General features: G+C 37.9%; 2 protein-coding genes across 3 annotated transcripts; one reads left to right on the top strand and one right to left on the bottom strand.

Moving 5' to 3' along the window:
• The first annotated feature begins 4,120 nt into the window (after positions 1-4,120).
• On the top strand, positions 4,121-7,344 carry LOC18613674 (uncharacterized). The gene is made up of 3 exons (XM_007051015.3): positions 4,121-4,522; positions 4,683-5,098; positions 5,857-7,344. The coding sequence occupies exons 1-3, from the start codon at positions 4,457-4,459 to the stop codon at positions 7,136-7,138; spliced, it is 1,764 nt and encodes a 587-aa protein (XP_007051077.3). The 5' UTR covers positions 4,121-4,456; the 3' UTR covers positions 7,139-7,344.
• A 4,618-nt stretch (positions 7,345-11,962) lies between these two features.
• LOC18613673 (transcription coactivator) lies at positions 11,963-18,181 on the bottom strand. Of its 2 annotated transcripts, XM_088803052.1 has the most exons (11): positions 17,835-18,180; positions 17,595-17,684; positions 17,370-17,474; positions 16,952-17,053; positions 16,747-16,831; positions 16,213-16,282; positions 16,025-16,069; positions 15,366-15,726; positions 13,432-15,155; positions 12,954-13,170; positions 11,963-12,768 (listed from the first exon to the last, which is right to left on the bottom strand). In XM_088803052.1, exons 1-11 carry the CDS (start codon positions 17,916-17,918, stop codon positions 12,190-12,192), a joined length of 3,462 nt encoding a protein of 1,153 aa, XP_088659178.1. In that variant the 5' UTR covers positions 17,919-18,180; the 3' UTR covers positions 11,963-12,189. The 2 variants fall into 2 exon arrangements, with proteins under 2 accessions (XP_088659178.1, XP_017969286.2); XM_018113797.2 differs by having other exon boundaries at positions 13,432-15,726; positions 17,835-18,181.
• Positions 18,182-18,456: the final 275 nt, after the last annotated feature.

Below are 18,456 nucleotides of genomic sequence, written 5' to 3'. Positions count from 1 at the left end.
TCACTTGAAAAGATGATTGGGTGCTGAAAACTACTGTAAGCAACCAATTGCAATGCTGAGGTATGGATATTGAATATTGTTACCCTCATCATAAGCAAAAAAACAGATGGAGAGTTACACTCATGTGGTTATCTTTTGTTCACTGAATGTTAAAATGTCAACCCCAAAAAGTATGAAACATGATATGATCCTAAATTTTTTGTTGGGGGAAGAGATAAAACGCATGAAATATAGTAGTTGTTAGCTGTTAGAACCGTTGAATCAATGTGGCATGGAACTATCAAGCTGATCATAATATAATTGTAAATAATTTAAAGGGGATGAGAACAAAAGGAAGTTATAGGTTTATCAGGCAGATCCAAACTGAAAAGAACGTAGAAGAGATGAACGGCACACCAATTATTATAGTTTTTGTATCAAAACTGTGCTTTGCTTGAGAAGAAATTAATTGTCCCCGGCAAGACAAGCTAGCTTGGCAAGCAAAACAGATAAAGAAGTTTTAAAGGCTTGTGTAAATCAAGTCAATTCGCTTTACAAATAAGGTGAGACACAGCATGTGTATTCCACCGAGTATAAAAATGGGTACATGATAAGTTGTTCTCCTGTTTTGAAAATGCTATCAACAATTCCCTTCAGGACAGCAAACAGCAAACCCCATCAATAATTTTCGTGGCCCATTTTCATACAAAAAACAAGCATAGACTTCAGAAAATACCTACCCTAGAAAACTGAAATTTTCCCTCCATCTAAAATAGATATGTAATTCAAAAAGAATCATGGGCTGATTGTTGTGGAGAGGACAAGTTTGGGAAAGATTCATCCATGAATTGAAGGGGACACCCATGAGGAACATGTAGTTGTAATAAGAGGCTGCTTGGCAAAGAGGGTCTACCAGAGAAAAAACGCAGAGTGGACCCCGAATTCCGTGCAATTAGCTAAAACGGCCCCGTCTTCAGCAATTAAGAGGGTCCCTTCCGCTTCTACAACCTGGAATCCCTTAGCTGTACCAGAGCTAGCTGCAGCCATGTTTATGAAAGGAACCAACCCTTAGTAGACCCTGACATGTCCATGGGTCCAAAATGGTCCCGAGCTTATGGGAACAAGAACAATGGCAACGGAAAGCAAACACTAATTAATTTTTTGTAGGACCTTTGTTTTATATCAGAGCATAAAACAGTACTCCACATTTATCATTCATGAACCACGAAATTAAGTCGTTTTCCGAACCAGGTTGAATGTATCAGATTTACTTCATTCTTTCCAATCTTCCGTTTATTGTTCAAGAACAAGCTGTGTTTGATAAAAGCTTCAATAATTCATTTATACGTATCCCTAGTATGTTCTTCAATTGTGATAAAAAAATAAATGACAATATAGTTTTGTTGACCCTTTTCATTCGATGCAATGATTTTGTTTATTCGTATATGAAACTTACAGTTTACCATAAAAAGTCAGTATCATTGTAAATAGAAAAAACAAACTATGGCTCTTGGTTCTTTGTTTCCCTCACTGAACAACTTGTATACGTACTTCAATTCTTTTCATTTTCGTACAAATATGAAGTAACTCAATCGGTCACAAATATATATCATTTGTTAACGGAAATCAACCTAATAACGTCTAGTTTCTAGAAAGGAATGGACATCTATGTTTGTTTCCAGTGTTCCTTTCATGTAAATCAAATATGTGCAAAAGGGAACTTGATTAATGATTATGTTGATGGAGCAACTTATGCTAAGCAATCAAACGTATTAATTAATTCTTTCAAAATATAACGGAAACAACAATCCATCACAAACCAAACATGCATCTGCTTCTCCATTGGTCTTTCACTAATAAACCAATATATTAGCCACCAATTAATGCGGTCCTAAATTAACAAGTTGTAACAAAATTGGTATTATTTATGACCATGAAAAAGACGGCTACTATTATTTATATCACGCAACAACTAAAATTAATCTGATTCACGGAATTCAGGCCAGGAAAAAAAAAAACTGAATACACGAAATTAATTTTGTAGTTAGAGGAACAAAAACAAACCATGCCGATGGGAAATAAATGTTAAGAAACATTGGCATAATCATTGTAGCCAGTAGTCAGATAGACATTTGTTGAGACAGGGCGACGCTATTAAATATAGGAGCGAATCTCAAACTTAATTATGTTAACTAACTTGTGAAATTCATGGTTACCCCTGAGCAGTATTAAAATGAAAACACATTCTTCCAACATATAAAGGCGAAAAACAATGTGTAAGGCATATTTCCGTTCATTGTGTTACATAAATCCGTAACCATACACGTGATGATTATTCTTTTTTTTTTTTTTTATGTTTTGTTTTGGTTTATGGTTTTGTGCTGGATTGTTTGATCTCCACTCAACTCAACGCTTAGCTATCATTATTGGAAGCATTTAAATCATTGATCCTATAATAGCAAAGTACACCAGACATACAATGATGATACAGGGGGGTGTCAAAACAAAGGCGGGAGTCTCACTGGCTGATCTGGAAGCCTAGTAATGTGGGACCTGAGATGGAGTGATGACACGTGGAGCCAGACTAGATCATCAGATGACATGGCGAGAAGGGGGAATGGGGCAGCACGAGATTGCAGGAACTGTTCCTTCTGTAAAGGAGGGGATTGTGGGGGCAAAGGAAAGGTAAGTTAGAGAGCCTTTAAGGCAAACCCATCTGGCCATCTATCCATCTTCATGTGCATTCATTAATCGATGTGGGTGAGATAAAAAGCAAAGCAAACCCTCCCAAAGGAAAAAAAGCATGATTCTTGTGGCTTACGAGAGAAGAGTCACTTTCTCCCCCTCCCCCTAAAAATATGCTTCACACATCTACATTCCTAATTCCTCCCTCTCCATTTTATTTAATTACCATTTTCTCCCCCATTTCTCTTAATTGCTTCCTGTTTTAATCCTTAATCCTCACTTGGAAGTCGCGCATTGGTACAATGACTGTTTCGATCAGAGAAAACGATATGTAGAAAACAAAAAAAAAAAAAAACTACTCTTGCGACTAAAATTGTACTAAGGTCGTCCAACAATTTATGGTTTGCTAGTACTTGTTGGTCAGCTCCACGTCTGTTTGCCCCCAACTGTTAATTTGTATTCACATTCGATCGGATTTTAAAATAGTAACTCCTTCCTAGAATTCTTTTATTAAAAGATAAATTTTAATTAAAGCCATAGAAAGGGTATGAGATTATGGCATGCAAACCTAAAATTGAAAAAGGATAAGTGGTACTAACTTAGTGAATTATGTCCTAGTTTATGGAATGGAATTGGTTCTTGTTGCCTTGAATACATTCTCCTTTCAAGGCAATAACAACGGATGAGTGTGTCTTTTTTAAAAGCAATGTAATGAATCTCCATCCCGTGTGCAATTAAGTATCAGCATAAATAAAGAATCGGAAAGTATAGCAAATGAAAGGAATCAAACACAACATAGGAAACCAAAATGATGAAATGAAAGTAAGCATGGGGAGGGGGAGGGAAAAAAGGACGGTAAAGCTTTGTGTTCCCAAGTACAGTGTGGCTGACCATGTCTCTGAGCCATTAAAACCACCTCAGTAGCACCTCAGTCGTCTGAGAATTTGTGGTCACACCCTAAACCCACAAAGACCCTACTGGTCCATACTGTTGATGACAAGTATTTGTGGGGTGGGGGGAAGCACTCAACAATTTAGAAGACGAGGACTTTTAGGTAATTCCGTAAGGATCAGAAATAAATAACTGGAAGAGTTTCTTACACACTCTTTACTTACTTTTGGGGCAATTTGCTGGCGTCTTATCTTTTCCCTCCGGTAGTTGAACCCGAGGACCCGTGATGGCTCACCGGGTTTATCCGGTCAGAGTCATGCACTCACCGGATACACCCGGTAATAGAATAAAAAAAAACCATTTCCATTTTTTGTGTTCTGTTCCTTTTGTTCCAACTATTCTTTTTTTTAATCGAACTCTTTCAAATCTCTTTTAATTTGGGAAGGTTTGGGTTGTAGTCTCATAGGCCACTTAGTATAGGGAAGAGAGAGAATCTAAATGGTGTGGTGCCAGCTGTGAAGTTGAAGGATCAAAGCTTTCTCTGAGGTCAAAGCTGGCAAAATATTTTTTTTTCTTTTTCTTTCATAGCGCTTTGTTCTCTCCACAACCTTCCCTTATTTACTACTCTTCATATCACTACAGATTTTAAATCATCCTTCCACCATTCTCCCCTCTCTCTCTCTCTACCACTCTGTTCCCACTTTCCCTCTCACCCTTTTTCTCATTTTCTCCTGTTATATATATTTATATATTTTCTTCTCCTTATTTATTAGAGAAGAAAAAAAATGTGCATGCTTTGAGAGCAAGAAAGAAAGGAGAGAGAGAGAGAGAGAGAGAGAGAGGTTCATGGTTGATTAAATTTGATTCTTCCTCAACAAGGACATAGCAAAGAAAAACAACAATGGCTGTTTCTCCATGTTTGAGTGGTAGTGATCAGAAGAAGCACTGGTGGCTGAGCAATAGAAAGGTGAAAAACCTCGATATATGATCCAGTCTTCAACAAAGTTTCATCTCTTTTTTTTGTTCTTTCCATTGACTTTGATCTTGTTCTTCATTTTTTCTTAAATGGGCTTCTTTTTTTTTGGGGTTCAAGTTTTGCAAATGCTAATGTACATTGATCTGTACAGCTTGTAGATAAGTACATTAAGGATGCAAGGTGCCTCATTGCAACGCAGGAACAAAACGAGATCGCTTCAGCTCTCCATCTTCTTGATGCGGCTTTGGCTCTCTCGCCTCGTTTTGAGATCGCTCTTGAACTGAAAGCAAGATCTTTACTCTATCTAAGGCGTTTCAAGGACGTTGCTGACATGCTTCAAGACTACATTCCCAGTCTCAAAATGTCAAGCGAGGACTCCGGCTCAGTTTCCTCAGATAACTCGTCTCAACAACTTTCGAGGGAGCGAGTCAAGCTTCTTCCTTCTAATAACTCGTCCTCCGACTCACCGGGTCGTGACCCATCTTTCAAGTGTTTCTCTGTCTCGGACTTGAAGAGGAAAGTCATGGCTGGGTTGTGTAAAAACTGCGAGAAAGAAGGGCAATGGAGGTAAAAACCTCACTCTTTACTCCGTTCGATTTTGTTTCCTTTCCCTTTTCTTTGTGTTTTTTGTTTAATACTATTGCCAGAGGCAGAGGACATGTTCTATTCTATTGGTTTTGAGTAAATGCACAGCCAGCTATAGGAGAATTTCCCACTTTTGACCTTTCGAAATGACGACTAATTATAATATTTGTACATAAATATTGTAGACTATCTGAATATTTATTTGGAGTGGGGAACTCTGGTCTAGCGGGGAACTCTGGTCTAGCGGTGTTCAACCGTCTATCCCATTAAAGAGAAATGGTCCTCAAAATTGCCTTTTTTAGGATTTTTTTTGGTTGAAAATTGTTGTTTTTTGGGAAAAGAGTTGCTATCGCTCAACTTTAAAAAAATTATGAGTGACAGGAGTTGCCACCCATCATAGCTTGCGGTGCAAATGCTAGGCAGACAAGTCTTCAAACTAATGGCGATGGCAATTAAAGTTTTAACAGATACAGCAAAAATCTTGTGAACCCAAGTTTGACAAAAAATAAAACAAAATAGTTTAGAGCCCCCAATTTGGGTACAGCCAGCTTGACTTGGGTTCATTAATTAATTCCGTTTTGCTTAGGAAAAGAAAATACATAGCTTGATTTTATTTTTCCCATTTAATTTTTGGATATTCACTCACAAGTTAAGATATTAAAGGGCTGCTAAGTAAATTTCAAATATGAATTTTCACTCCATTTAACTCATAACTCACTTGAATCTCAATGTTGTTACAGGTACTTGGTTCTCGGTCAAGCATGTTGCCACCTGGGCCTAATGGAGGACGCCATGGTCCTCCTCCAAACCGGCAAACGCCTCGCTTCCGCCGCATTCCGCCGTGAAAGCATTTGCTGGTCTGATGACAGCTTCTCACTCCCCACCACTATCAACACATCCGACATCTCCTCAGCCACAACACCTCCCTCAACGCCCCCACGCAATCCCACCTCTCTCTCCGAATCCGAAAACATTTCCCAGCTTCTATCCCACATCAAGCTCCTCATCCGCCGTCGAACAGCTGCCATTGCCGCCTTAGATGCTGGCCTATACTCTGAAGCCATCCGCCATTTTTCTAAAATTGTAGACGGTCGCCGCCCTGCCCCTCAGGGTTTCCTTGCAGAGTGTTACATGCACCGAGCCTCAGCTTACAAGGCCTCTGGTCGCATAGCTGAGTCAATCTCGGATTGTAACAAAACCCTTGCCCTTGATCCAACTTGTATCCAAGCGCTTGATACCAGGGCCTTGCTTTTGGAAACCATTCGTTGTTTGCCTGATTGTTTACACGACCTTGAACACTTGAAGCTGCTTTACAATTCCATCTTGCGAGACAGGAAGCTTCCAGGTCCTGCCTGGAAGCGTCACAATGTGAGGTACAGGGAGATTCCAGGGAAGCTCTGTGCATTAACTACTAAAATTCAACAATTGAAGCAAAGGGTTGCTTCTGGGGAGACTGGAAATGTTGATTACTATACGTTGATTGGTTTGAGGCGTGGGTGCTCAAGGTCTGAATTGGAAAGGGCTCATTTGCTGCTATGTTTAAGGCACAAGCCGGACAAAGCTACCAACTTTATTGATAGATGCGAATTCGCTGATGAGCGTGATCTCGACTCGGTTAAAGACAGAGCCAAGATGTCTGCTTTGCTACTTTACAGATTGCTTCAAAAGGGTTATTCCAGCGTGATGACTACTATTATGGATGAAGAAGCGGCCGAAAAACAAAGGAAGAAAGCTGCGGCTGCTTTACAAGCAGCACAGGCAGCAATTCAAGTGCAGCAAACCCAATATTCAAACTCTACAACAGAACCTGAAACCAGTCCAGCTTCTTCAACAAATTCATCAGATGTTTCGGGTTGCAACAACAGGGTTAATTCCAGCGAAAACAAAGCCACAACAACTACTTCCAATACAAATGTGTTTCAAGGTGTCTTTTGCAGGGATCTTGCTACAGTTGGGAATTTGCTATCACAAGTTGGGTTTAACCGTCCACTTCCAGTGAAGTATGAGGCACTGAGCTGCTGAGTTTTGCTTGGAAGTTACGTCAGGTCACCTATAAAAAAGTTTCTTGGGATGTTTACCGGCAGAAGAATCTCTGTTTCATTTTCCCTGTTTGTACAAAAAAGATAAATTTTTAGTCTGCCGGAAAATTTTGTCACCCTCTTTCTTCTTTTCTGTTATCTACTACATGTACAGAATTTTTCATTATTGAATTTCTACTTTTGAGAACATTTCTTTTTTTCCTTAAATTTTCGAATTCAATTGATATTAGTAGTATATTAAAGATGGGCACCCAATAGTACTGTCATGGCCAGAAGATAAAATAGAGTGAAGCTACCCAGTTTGGCTTCTCTTCTATGTCTTATCTGCTGGCATTTAATTTTTCTTTGCTTAGTTTGTCTACGGACTGACATGTCTGACATTCCACTAGATTTCTTTTATTTGATAGTTCCACCAAACGTTTTACATTATCCACACAGTGAATTTCTCAGTATCAAGAGGAGAGATTGTGATTGGCTTTGGCGCACCCCCTGCCCTTGTTTGAGTTGTGGGCTTCGTGGCTTTGAGTGCATCATCCGTATTTAAACGTGGCTTAGATTGAACTGGCGAAACCTGTGAAAAAAAAAGGACAATGTCAAGTCACCCGTAGAGGGGTAAAGGGTTGTCTGCAATTCTCACGTCTCTGCCTAACACAACAAACAAAAGGGTCTAATCAACACTCAATACAAGAAAACAAAGCGATTTAGAAAGGTGATGTCAATTCAAGCTACACCTTGGCCATCACTTGCGAGTTCTGAGCATAGTCTTCCATGCAAGACTGTTCCTGCGTTGCAATTCTCAATGTACATAATTGCATATGATGGAGTTGGTAGGAATAAAGCTGTTGGGTAATACTAAAACAATTTTTCAGCTGAAGACCCTAGGTGAAAGTAAAGCTTGCAGGTCCAAAGCAATTTCTTATCGACAGTAATCATGAAAGTTTTACTATGAAGAATTAATGTTCCAAAAACAGGTAATTTACTTTATGTGAGAGGATTGGTACTTTTTTAATACTAGTAGCTTGTCCCAGAAGGCTAGAACCACCACCTGATCATAATCTCTTTAAAAAATTAAAGGGCTAAGAAGTCAATGAATACAATTAATAAGCATAATAAAACCCATGATTTCTATGATTCCAACTCATGTCCAATAGACTTAAATCCCATAGCTTTTCCATTTTCCACCCATCAAAAGAAATTGAAACTAAACTTTTCATTAAGTCATATTAATAGAGAAAAGTAGGAATGCTGGTTTCTTTTGGCCCAGCGGAATAGCAATTTGCAAAATGCAGAGGACTTTTACGAGGGTCATTGGCTATCAATCAGGTTTTCTTTTTCTTTATATCCCCCCATATACCAATAGTTAAGTTAATGTGTATAGAAACAGAGCAAGGCTTCTGTTACGGCAGAAAGCCTGCGATCTGTGCCCCTTGAAAAGGTAGCATCATTATACTATCGGTCCCTTTTTTTTTTTGTCACATTGCAAGGAGGGCTTTCCCTTAAGGGGACCAGAGATTGTTGTCAAAATTTTTATTTGGCCTTCCCATGTGTTAGACAAGTAATTAAATGTTTTCCTCCTTCGTGACACTTTATCACCGTTGTCTTCTCCAGCTTCCCATTTTTGTTTTCGCTTGAATTTTATGAGCATTTCAGCCTTCCACCTTCTGTCTTTCAATAGGTTCAAGTAGTTCACAGATACATCCAATTCCTCATGCTATCTTTCATTTATGACTTTTGGCATGGTTTTACCACCTCATGCAATCATTCCACGACCAAATAAACTAAATTTTCTTTTCTTTTCTTTGTTTTGTTTTTTTTTTTCATGGGAACCAAACAAAGAATCATCTCATATAAAAACAAGGAGCTATTTACTGAGGAAGTTTATTCACTTAGAAAAAAAATACAAAACCCATCATTTCTTTCCCCCCATTGAGTCAATTACCATCATGTCTTTTGATTGACCAGAAAGAAACATGATTCTCAAAAAAGCATTTCCGCGGATAGGAAATCAATTTTTCAATGATCAAACAAGAGATGTGTGCATTCAATTAATGTGGGTTTTCAATTCTTGATCGAATTAGTTAAATCATCATGTTCAACTTTATAAAAAGGTCATTAATCTTTTTTTATGTAGCATAACAAAAAGCTTCTTATTTCCTTTCCTTCCAAGTTTTTTATGCTCTTTTTATCCTTAAAATTCGGCTCTGCCCTTCCACGCTACTCAAAGACTTGCTTGCTTTTATTTCTTCTAGGTTCCTTTTTATGTTTATATAATTTTCAGGTGAAAAAGATTGATTGAGATTTGAGATACAATAGCACCAACCATTTTTGCATTGGATTTCAACAATAATTTACTTAGTCCCTAATAATAAAATAAAAAGATTAGTGTACATGGATTATGGTAGATGAAAGTTATATCATGTCTTGGTTCCTAACTTCTACAAAAATACAAAGATAGAATTAAAGGTTCTTTGGGTTTTTTTTCTTTTTCTAAAAGTAAAAACTACAGTTAATTAGAACATAACTTATTATCAAAAGACAAATTTTAGAAAAAGAGAATACCAAACCAGCATGTTCTCATTATGACAATCCACTTTCATGCTACCTACTGTAGAGTGCATGAATCACCCAGCTCACTTTTACTCCCAAATTTCCCCTTTTTTTTTGGGCTAAAGATCTCTGATTCCTGTCAAACTCTACCAAAACAGAACACTTTGAGTTTTTAATAACCCACATGACGTAGCAGTAGCTGGACCTCTTACAGAATTAGCTTCGCGTGACTACACATGCACCAGCTACTCATTCCACAATTACCTCACAGACAAAAAAGAAAAGAAAAATCTGACGCTGACTGGGGGCGAGAAAGTTGAAACAAAAAAACATGCCCTTCTTACATCTTTGATCCATTGTTTTAAACTCTGGAAAACTGGTAAAGTATGAGTGAAAGCCAGTAGTTATCAATTTCTGCTCTGACAAAACCATATAAAAATGTCAATGCTGCTTCATTTTAGTTAACGTAATCATGTTTATTTTATTGTTTTGTTCACCCTTTCAAAGCACTTATTATTTTCGTGAGTGTGGCGAAAGTAAAGGGGAGTTTTTGCATCAAACACAATTCTGTCGAAGGGTTGCAGTTTTTAATAGAATATATATTAGACTTCATGGAGCATCTGGCCATGCTTTTTAATGTCACTAGACTAGGAGTAGAGCTTATACTATACAATTATTCTAGCAAGTGAAAGTCCAATTATATCCTCATGATTTGCAGTTTACAAGCCGTGTAGAAGGGGAAGGAGAAGGCGGGTTAAAAATGGGATTATGATGGAAGAAAGGGCATTAGGGAAGATATTTACACGTGATGTTTGAATGTTGGGAACATCGGAAAGAGGAGAAGTCGTGGCCAGATATGATGATGTCAGTGGCAGCATGTGATGGAATCATGTGCTTCTTTCTTTTTTTTTTTTTTTTGTTTAAATCTTAACCAAATGAATAATCAGAAGAGACTACTACTAGTTCCTAATCATGGTCACAAAATAAAAAGTCTCTTTAATCTGACAAGTTTCCTCTTATCAAAATTTTTGCCCTGTTTTTATTCTTGCTTTGTGTAAAAAACATAAAGAAAAAGTACAAAGAATAATGTGTGCCTGTTGTTGTTTTTTATTTTTGGGTTTAGAGTTGTTGAGATTTTACTTTGGCTGGCAAAGCTATTAATTGTAGTTAATTGGGGTTGTATTGAGATCCGAGTCTGGTCTAATGCTTTGCTTTGCTTTGACAAAGTCTTGACAATGTGAATTCGGTAGACTTCTCCATCATGCCACCTTCCTTCGTCAGTCAATTCGACGCTGAGAGCTGACCAAATCTTTTGTTTAATTTAAAAACTAAAAATGGTTTATATAATATAAACCATTACCTACTCACATGAATGCTTACAAAGTCCAAAAACGCAAAAGAAAACATTACACTTTTGCACGTATTAATGTTTGGATTGCTGTATTGACGTGAACCATTAATGCAGACGGAATTGATTGTGTTGGAAGATTTAACCGGAAATCCAGACCTCTAATGCAAATGGTAGAAATTTGGCTGCTCAGGTATTTTATTGAAGCATCTTAAATATTTGATTCAATGCGTGAACAACAATTTTCTTCGGGCTGCAGCGCGTCCCACAGAATGCTACTGTTAGTAGCTTGTAGTGTGGTCTTTTTTCAACGTTTGCTCTGCAAGTTCAGACTACGGCCTCCTGTTCTATTCTTTTTATTATTATTATTCTTATTATTTTTAATGTTTTTTTCTTGGGAAACGTCGGGTTCTCAAAATGTCAAACTCCACCGTCTAGTACCGTATTGTACTTTGCCCTGCCTTAATTGCCATCGGCCTAAATCATAAAAGTCTAAAGATAACAATCAAGTTCAAAAACTGAGACTAATTAATTAGATGGTAATAACGTCACTTTTGACCTGACTTTTAATGAATTTCTTAAATTCATTAAAAAAAATTAAAAGGCCGTTGGGAAAGAATCAAAGAAAGGGTGCATTGCAACATTGACCTACAGCAACAGCTGACCTGCTATTTTGCCAAGGCTCGCAACAGGCAACAATCTTCCATGCCCACGAACATGCTTGAGGACTGATTCATGGATGTTGGTGACACAAAATTTGGGTTTGAGCTAAATGTTTATCTTCTACTTGTTAGGTCTATTAAGCCATAAGGCCCAAATTAGAAGTAATACCGGTAAGCCTGATCAAAAGAGAAGCAATTTAAGAAGAACAGGAACTATTTACTGGAAATTTTCAGCAACAATATGTCAATATTTCTACAAGGTGAGATTAAGCTCATAAGCATAAACATCCAGCATTAAAATGGGCCAGCGAAATATTCTAACTAGGAAGTTTTATTTCAGTATCGCTTACAACTTCAGACTAATTCTAGATTTATACAGGCTAGGCAACAAGGCCCAAAATTAATTGTACAAAAACTGATACGGAAGCCAACTGTTCCATAAGCTGTGAGGTGTTGGTTACAAAGAGGAATGAAAAATCACTTACCCTTTGATTGAGAGGTTCCTTTTTTTCTCTTCCTGGGAGGAGTAGCGCGGTTTCTGCTTATTCTGCTACACTTGGGACAAAACCAGTCGTCGTCAGGAACATCTTCAAGCGGAGGATCACAACAATCAATGTGAATGCCCACTCCACAACCTACAGAACCACTTTCATCACCGCAGATTAGCATGACCTCTCCTCTCTCAGGAGAACCACAAACTTGGCATGTTACATCATTACTCCCACAATCATCTGGAGGCTGTGGGGTGGTCAAGTCCTCGACAATCTCTTCAGCTCGGCTCGTCAAGTTGGTTAATGATTTCTCTGCCCATTCCTGAGTGTTGAATAGCACATGTCTCTCTAGGGAATAACCAGGTTTACAGACGTACTCTACTAGGTAATCAGCAACAACGCAAGGTGTCTCATGTTTTAAGAACTCTTGAACCCACAAATCAACACGTGGCATGCCAGGGCTAACAACTGCAAAATCAACTCCAGATTTGAGGAATCTGGTGTAAGGGGGAGAAGTTGCTAAAATAGTACCATCCCCAGCCTTCACAACACGCTTCAATGTATCCTGGTTGATGATTGGTAAAAAGCAAAGAGACATTAAGACTGTATACAAAACCAACCTTAACTATTAGTTCATGGAAAACAAAAAAAGCCAGCAGGTAGAATCTTTCGTGGAAAATATTGCTGGTAAGGTAGAAGACATTACAGTAGTTGAAAACACTGTAAACAACTGAATACTGAAAAACATACCAAAGGAGGAGCAATGCATTCTCCATACACGATAATGCGCATTCCATAAAATGCTCCATGGCCTGTTCTCTCCCGTAAGTGACGCCACTTCCTTGGAGCCGCCAAGTTTATTGCACCGTCTTCACTGAGGCCATTCTTATGCCATTCATAAGGCTCTTCTGGCAAGAATTTTCCTGCCTGATTGCAAGCACTTAAATAATCGGTCCTAAGAATCCACCTGCATTCAGAGGAAAGTCAAATTCAACAACCATTTGAAATAAAAAATGAAATAGTGGTACATAGATGTTAACAATGTGATCCCAAAAACCTCAATATAAATAGCAAAAGTTCTTCATAGCATCTTTTTAATTGGAGAATGAATCATAGAGAAACTTTTACCAGGAGTTCACTAAGAACTAAAGAAAAAACTTTTCAAAAAAAAAAAAAAAGAACCAAAGAAAAAGCTAGGCCAAGTTTTTGACAGTTAGATATATGGTACCTTCCAGATGCCGCAGCAGCAAAAAGTTTTTCTGTCCTACGAATATCGGGGGCAATGAAATGTGTTGCCTGATATGACCATTGATGAGAATCTCGGCAAAATTTTCCTTTCAAACGCCTAATGACTTGCTGAAATTCTTTTCTCTGTAGTCTGTGGCCACTCAATATAAACCATGCAGGCTCAGTTTCAAATCTGTTGAAAACCTTTTGAACTGTCTGTGTGTTAGAATTGACCTTCCGAAATTTATCATTAGTCTTCACTGCTTTTTTATTGGGTTCAACAACTGATTTGCCAGCAATCTCCTTGGGATCAACTGGGCTGCTGTTTATTTTGCCCACAGGATGTGGCAGGAAATTCTCCTTTTCATCATCTTTCTCCTCAACATTCTTGCCGACACTAGTATCTTCCCCAATTAAATCATTTTTGGATTCAGAAGGAACAGTCTTCATCTTGGCTTTACCTGAAAGTTGTTTCTTCCTTTTACTTGCTTTCCTTTTCAAGCCATCACATTTTAAAGTTGATTCACCCAACTCAGAATTCTTGCTACCAACTGCCCTCTTAGGATCAGTTCCATTTGTCCCATTCTCTAAGGTAGTTAAACTCTCATGTAGAGCCACCTTAGAATCTTGTCTGACATGTTCCACTTCTATGATAGTATCTGCTTTACATGCCGATTCAACCAGCTCGGACTTCTCTTTTTCATGTGTCTTCTCAAAATCATTCTCATCTTCCTCATCTGGAGCTTCAGTTTCATCATTTACGAACTGAGCCTTACTACCAGCAGCATCTGCGACAACTTTTTTGACCACATCCTTTGCTGCTTCCATGTTAATAGTTAAAGGGGATGCCTCAAGCTCACTGGCACTGTTATGAATTGCTTTTTCATTAGCCCCACTCAAGCAAATTGTAGAATCATTTTCAGAGGCAATTTTACTCGAGTAAATAGAACCTTTTCTGTTAGAAATATTACTCAGTTTTGGTCTAGAACCCAAGGTCTTTTTGGCAAGCATCTTCTTGTTAAGCGGTTTTGTCACCAACTTATCACTTCCTCCTTCAAGCAAATCCAAGGTAGCAGGACTATGGGAATTTTCCATCTCCAGTTTTCTGTCATCAAGTGAAGGAATTTTAACATCTTGCTTCTTATTCAGTGGCTCCCCAGGCTCTCTAACCACTTGTACACATCTTCCCAGGCCAGAATCCCCAATGTTTGGTCCACTTGCTGAGATGGACTCTCTTAATCCCTGGAAGGACATTTGGGGTGACTTCTCATCAGCATTCTCATTTTGCATATCGTGCTTGCCTGCCAAGGTGGACTCCCTATATCCCCTAAAGGACATTTTGGGTGACTTTTCATCAGTATTAATTTGTCTGTCCTCTGCAGTTACAGTTATAAATGAAGAAAGATCATTTGTCAAGGACTTTGCAGTTGCATTGCTAGCACACGAGTTAGGTACAATATTCAGATAACCAGTCCCTTCCACTGAGCAGTCTTTAATATGTAGTTGATCAACCACCAAGGATGTTGGTTCCAGTTGTTCAATACCAACTGCACTCCCCTTGATGCCAGCTTTTGCATTATGACTCATCTTTTGTGATTTAGAGCTACTGGTGGAAAGTTCTGATGCTCTCTTCTGAGGCAATATACCAGCTGAGTCCTCTCCATGACATAAATCCCTTTTCAAAGGAGATTCAACAAAAAACGAACTGATTCTTTCCTTTGGTTGCTGCATTTTAGAGGAAGAATTGTCAGATGCATCCTTGAATTTAATACCCTGAGGAAAGTCACCAGAGTTGCCTAATATCTCTCCTGATAAATTTGGGAGGGTAGACTTTGCTGGTGATTTCCTGGGTGTTTTCCTTGTGTAACTTATAGCAGTAAACTTCTCATCGGACAAAGAGGGGCTCTTAGAGGTAGATGTCAAGCTATTATCTACCTTTGTAGAATTTGGGCTTCTGTTGTGTGGTTCAGCTAACTTAATAAAACTAGCATCCCCGAGAACATCAGCATCCTTAAAAGCACGTAGCTCGGGAACATTAATATTATTGAAGTTTGTGCCTTGATGAGATTTGCCAGGTGTCAATAAAATTTCCTTGGTATTCGGTGAATGTCTGGGCATAGCCAAAGTTGGCACTTCAACTGCTGAATTGGGCAACTCATTGGAACTGAGCATTCCAGCTTTCAAATTATTAGGGCTCCTATTCAAACTTTTTTGTCCAGATTGCTTTGATACAGTTTCTTCAGCCTCGTCTTCAGAATCTTTAGCTTCAGCTTCAATCATCTCTAAGTCAAAACCACTGTTCAGATGAAAATATTAGCTTATAATTTGGTACAGCTTAAACTTTGGTTTTTCACTTTTTCTTCCTTGGATAAGAGCCAAGCAATTACAAATTAGAAAGCCATAAATTTACAAGCCTGCAATAACAGTAAGGACCTTCACATGCAGCATGCTAATCCATCAAAGACATGAAACATAGGCAAATAAACTCAGTAGTGAGTTACATGTTTGCAATGCAACCCATCAAGATGCCGAAGCATATGCACAGTAGGAAAGTTATATAGAAAAACAGGTAGCATTCTCAAAAAGGCCCTTACCTCTTGCTATAATTAGCTTCTGAAAGAAGTTTCCATTCTCTTAAACTGCATAAAAATAATAAGAGATCAAACAACAGCAAAACAGTTTATATGCAAGGTCTAGTTCTCTAGCAATTAGGAAAATGTGTTTTGGAAGCATTTAAAATATGCTATACTAGACTACAAACTTGAGTTCTCTATAAGCATACCAATCTTCCAACCAACGGTGATTGATAAGCTTTATCTTCTTGATTTTCTTGGCAAGCTCATACTTCTCCCCTGCATAATTGGCAAGATTTATTAAAAAGTTGCTAATGAAGTTCATTATGCAGAAGTAAAAAATAAAAATAAAACCCAAAGTCATGTGACAAATTTATTAGCGATAGAAAAAAAAATTCAAGCATCGTTAACTAACAGCAATGACCATTGGAAGGGATAAATAACTACTGGCTCCTAGATGTGCATAGAATTATACACAAATAAATAAATTTATGCAAACATGAAACAATAGATAAATTAAGAAGTATAATGTTTGTCAAGGGAAAAGATAGATGGATAATATAAGATTTGACAGGAAAAAGAAAGAACTCATCAGCATAACATTCATTAGGAAAAAAACATATAGCCAGAGAGAAGATCAAGAGATTGACAAGACCATATGACCAATATACAGTCCTTAGAATTTTGCAGTTCATTTTAGCTGCCCTATAATAAAGATAACATAGGAAAGTAGAAAACTGCACCTTCAAATTTATAGCATATAAGATGGGTGACTTTGTTTGCAACCAGAGGCTTAGAAAATTGAGCACCCATCAAGCTAACCATTGTCTGCAAACAATCAAGTAAAACTCCATAACATCTTATTATCATTAAAATAACAAAAACAGAAATAAAATTGCTTTATGAGCAAAAAGAAGCAGCAGCACGATAGTAAAGAGAGATCAATACCATAATGTCATCTCGATCTTGCCTTTGGTATCCAGTCAAGCATATAATTAAACTTTTAGCACCAGGAATGCCATTAAAATCTTGAAGAGGTTTGTACATGATCTGTCCAAAAACAATGACAGTTCACAAGTTTACAACGGAGGATAAGTAAAGTTCAACATTATTAAAGAAAAAAAACATGAAAACTTTTTTGGACCTAAAACCAATGAAACATTTCTAAGTCAAAGAACGTTTGCATGAGTAAATTATCCACAGAGTGCATATATTGTTGGCTATTTTTCAAAATTAGAGCTACAAGTCTACACGAACTGAATTCATGAATCCAAATAATAGACAGAGCATATATAACTTGAAAATCTTTCACCACGTAATGAGACCGTTCGTTTTTAAAATTAGAACTAGAATAAAATAAACTCACCGAAGTAGCATCTACAGGCATTCCAATATCAAAACTATGATCAACCCATAATCCAGTGACAACTATTTTACCATCATTTCGAGCAGCAACACATACAGGATCATCCTACATAACAATTAAAGCATGATTTTCAGCATTTTGGTTTTGAATGTTGATAAACTTTATAAAGCAGAAGAAGAAGTAGAAGAAGCAAGCCGCATGGGCTAAATTAAATTGAAGACTTACATAAACAATCTTATCAACAATTACATGAGTGCAATTCTGGTTATACTGACCAACACCTACGCCGCCACCGTTAATGAGCTTTACCCGAACCTTCACAATTTTTAACAATAAAACCAAATCAATTATCATCACCAAATTATATATATTGCTTAAATGAGCACTTTGAGTTAAACAATGCGTAAGAAGTAGAGAGCTATCGAGACAAAACATAACAGAGAAAGCGGGAGATAGCGGAAGGACCTTGTGCTCGTTGACGGGATCGAAGCCGAAAAGACAAAAACGAACGCCGAGAAACGTTTTCGAGGGAGTATCAGATTCCAGCATTGGATCCAACCTTAGCCGTTGAAGATTATAAAGTTAGGGTAATTGGGAAACGATGGAGATTTGATTTGACTAAAAACAAAAGAAAAGATAAAGACAAGAATCGTCGTAAGATAGTCTTTGGAATCCGAAATCTGTGATGCAAAGAGTTTGGGAATGAAATGAGAACTGAGAAAGAGTGAGCTACAAAAAAGGGAGTGTTTCGGGTTTACCAAACTTGTCGAGGAAGAGAGGAAATAGTGAGTCTCTGATATAATTTGGGGGGAGGGAAAACTTTTTTGCTTTCTCATTGTTATTGATTGAATTTTCGGTGCACTGGCGGGAGATGGAAAAATCATGATTGAACCTGGTGCCTCCACGTGTCGCTGTGAGGGGATGCCGACTCACAAGTGTTTTGTTCTTGGGCTGCTCACCGATTCAGAGGACAGCCCCTTACTGTTTCTGGGCCTAATGGGAAGGAAAGACTAGTGGCCTGAAGCTAGAAGCATTATTTCCGTATTTTATTAATTATTTCTTTTTTTGAGTCAATTAATGACTTTAT

This window comes from Theobroma cacao, chromosome 1 (genome assembly GCF_053813885.1).
Source record: "Theobroma cacao isolate CCN51 chromosome 1, ASM5381388v1, whole genome shotgun sequence".
Lineage (NCBI taxonomy): Eukaryota > Viridiplantae > Streptophyta > Magnoliopsida > Malvales > Malvaceae > Theobroma > Theobroma cacao.
Note: the sequence above shows the minus strand (reverse complement) of the source record. Positions and strands in the feature narration are given on the sequence as shown.

What these genes read in the sequence shown, in the direction of transcription:
- LOC18613674 (XM_007051015.3), top strand. Translation starts at nt 4,457, where the DNA reads ATGGCTGTTTCTCCATGTTTGAGTGGTAGTGATCAGAAGAAGCACTGG. An exon ending in GGTGGCTGAGCAATAGAAAG is followed by an intron (nt 4,523 to 4,682) that starts GTGAAAAACCTC and finishes TGATCTGTACAG; the next exon opens with CTTGTAGATAAGTACATTAA. An exon ending in GAGAAAGAAGGGCAATGGAG is followed by an intron (nt 5,099 to 5,856) that starts GTAAAAACCTCA and finishes ATGTTGTTACAG; the next exon opens with GTACTTGGTTCTCGGTCAAG.
- LOC18613673 (XM_018113797.2), bottom strand. Translation starts at nt 17,918, where the DNA reads ATGCTGGAATCTGATACTCCCTCGAAAACGTTTCTCGGCGTTCGTTTT. An exon ending in TATATGCTATAAATTTGAAG is followed by an intron (nt 16,283 to 16,746) that starts GTGCAGTTTTCT and finishes CCAATTATGCAG; the next exon opens with GGGAGAAGTATGAGCTTGCC. An exon ending in CACCGTTGGTTGGAAGATTG is followed by an intron (nt 16,070 to 16,212) that starts GTATGCTTATAG and finishes ATTTTTATGCAG; the next exon opens with TTTAAGAGAATGGAAACTTC.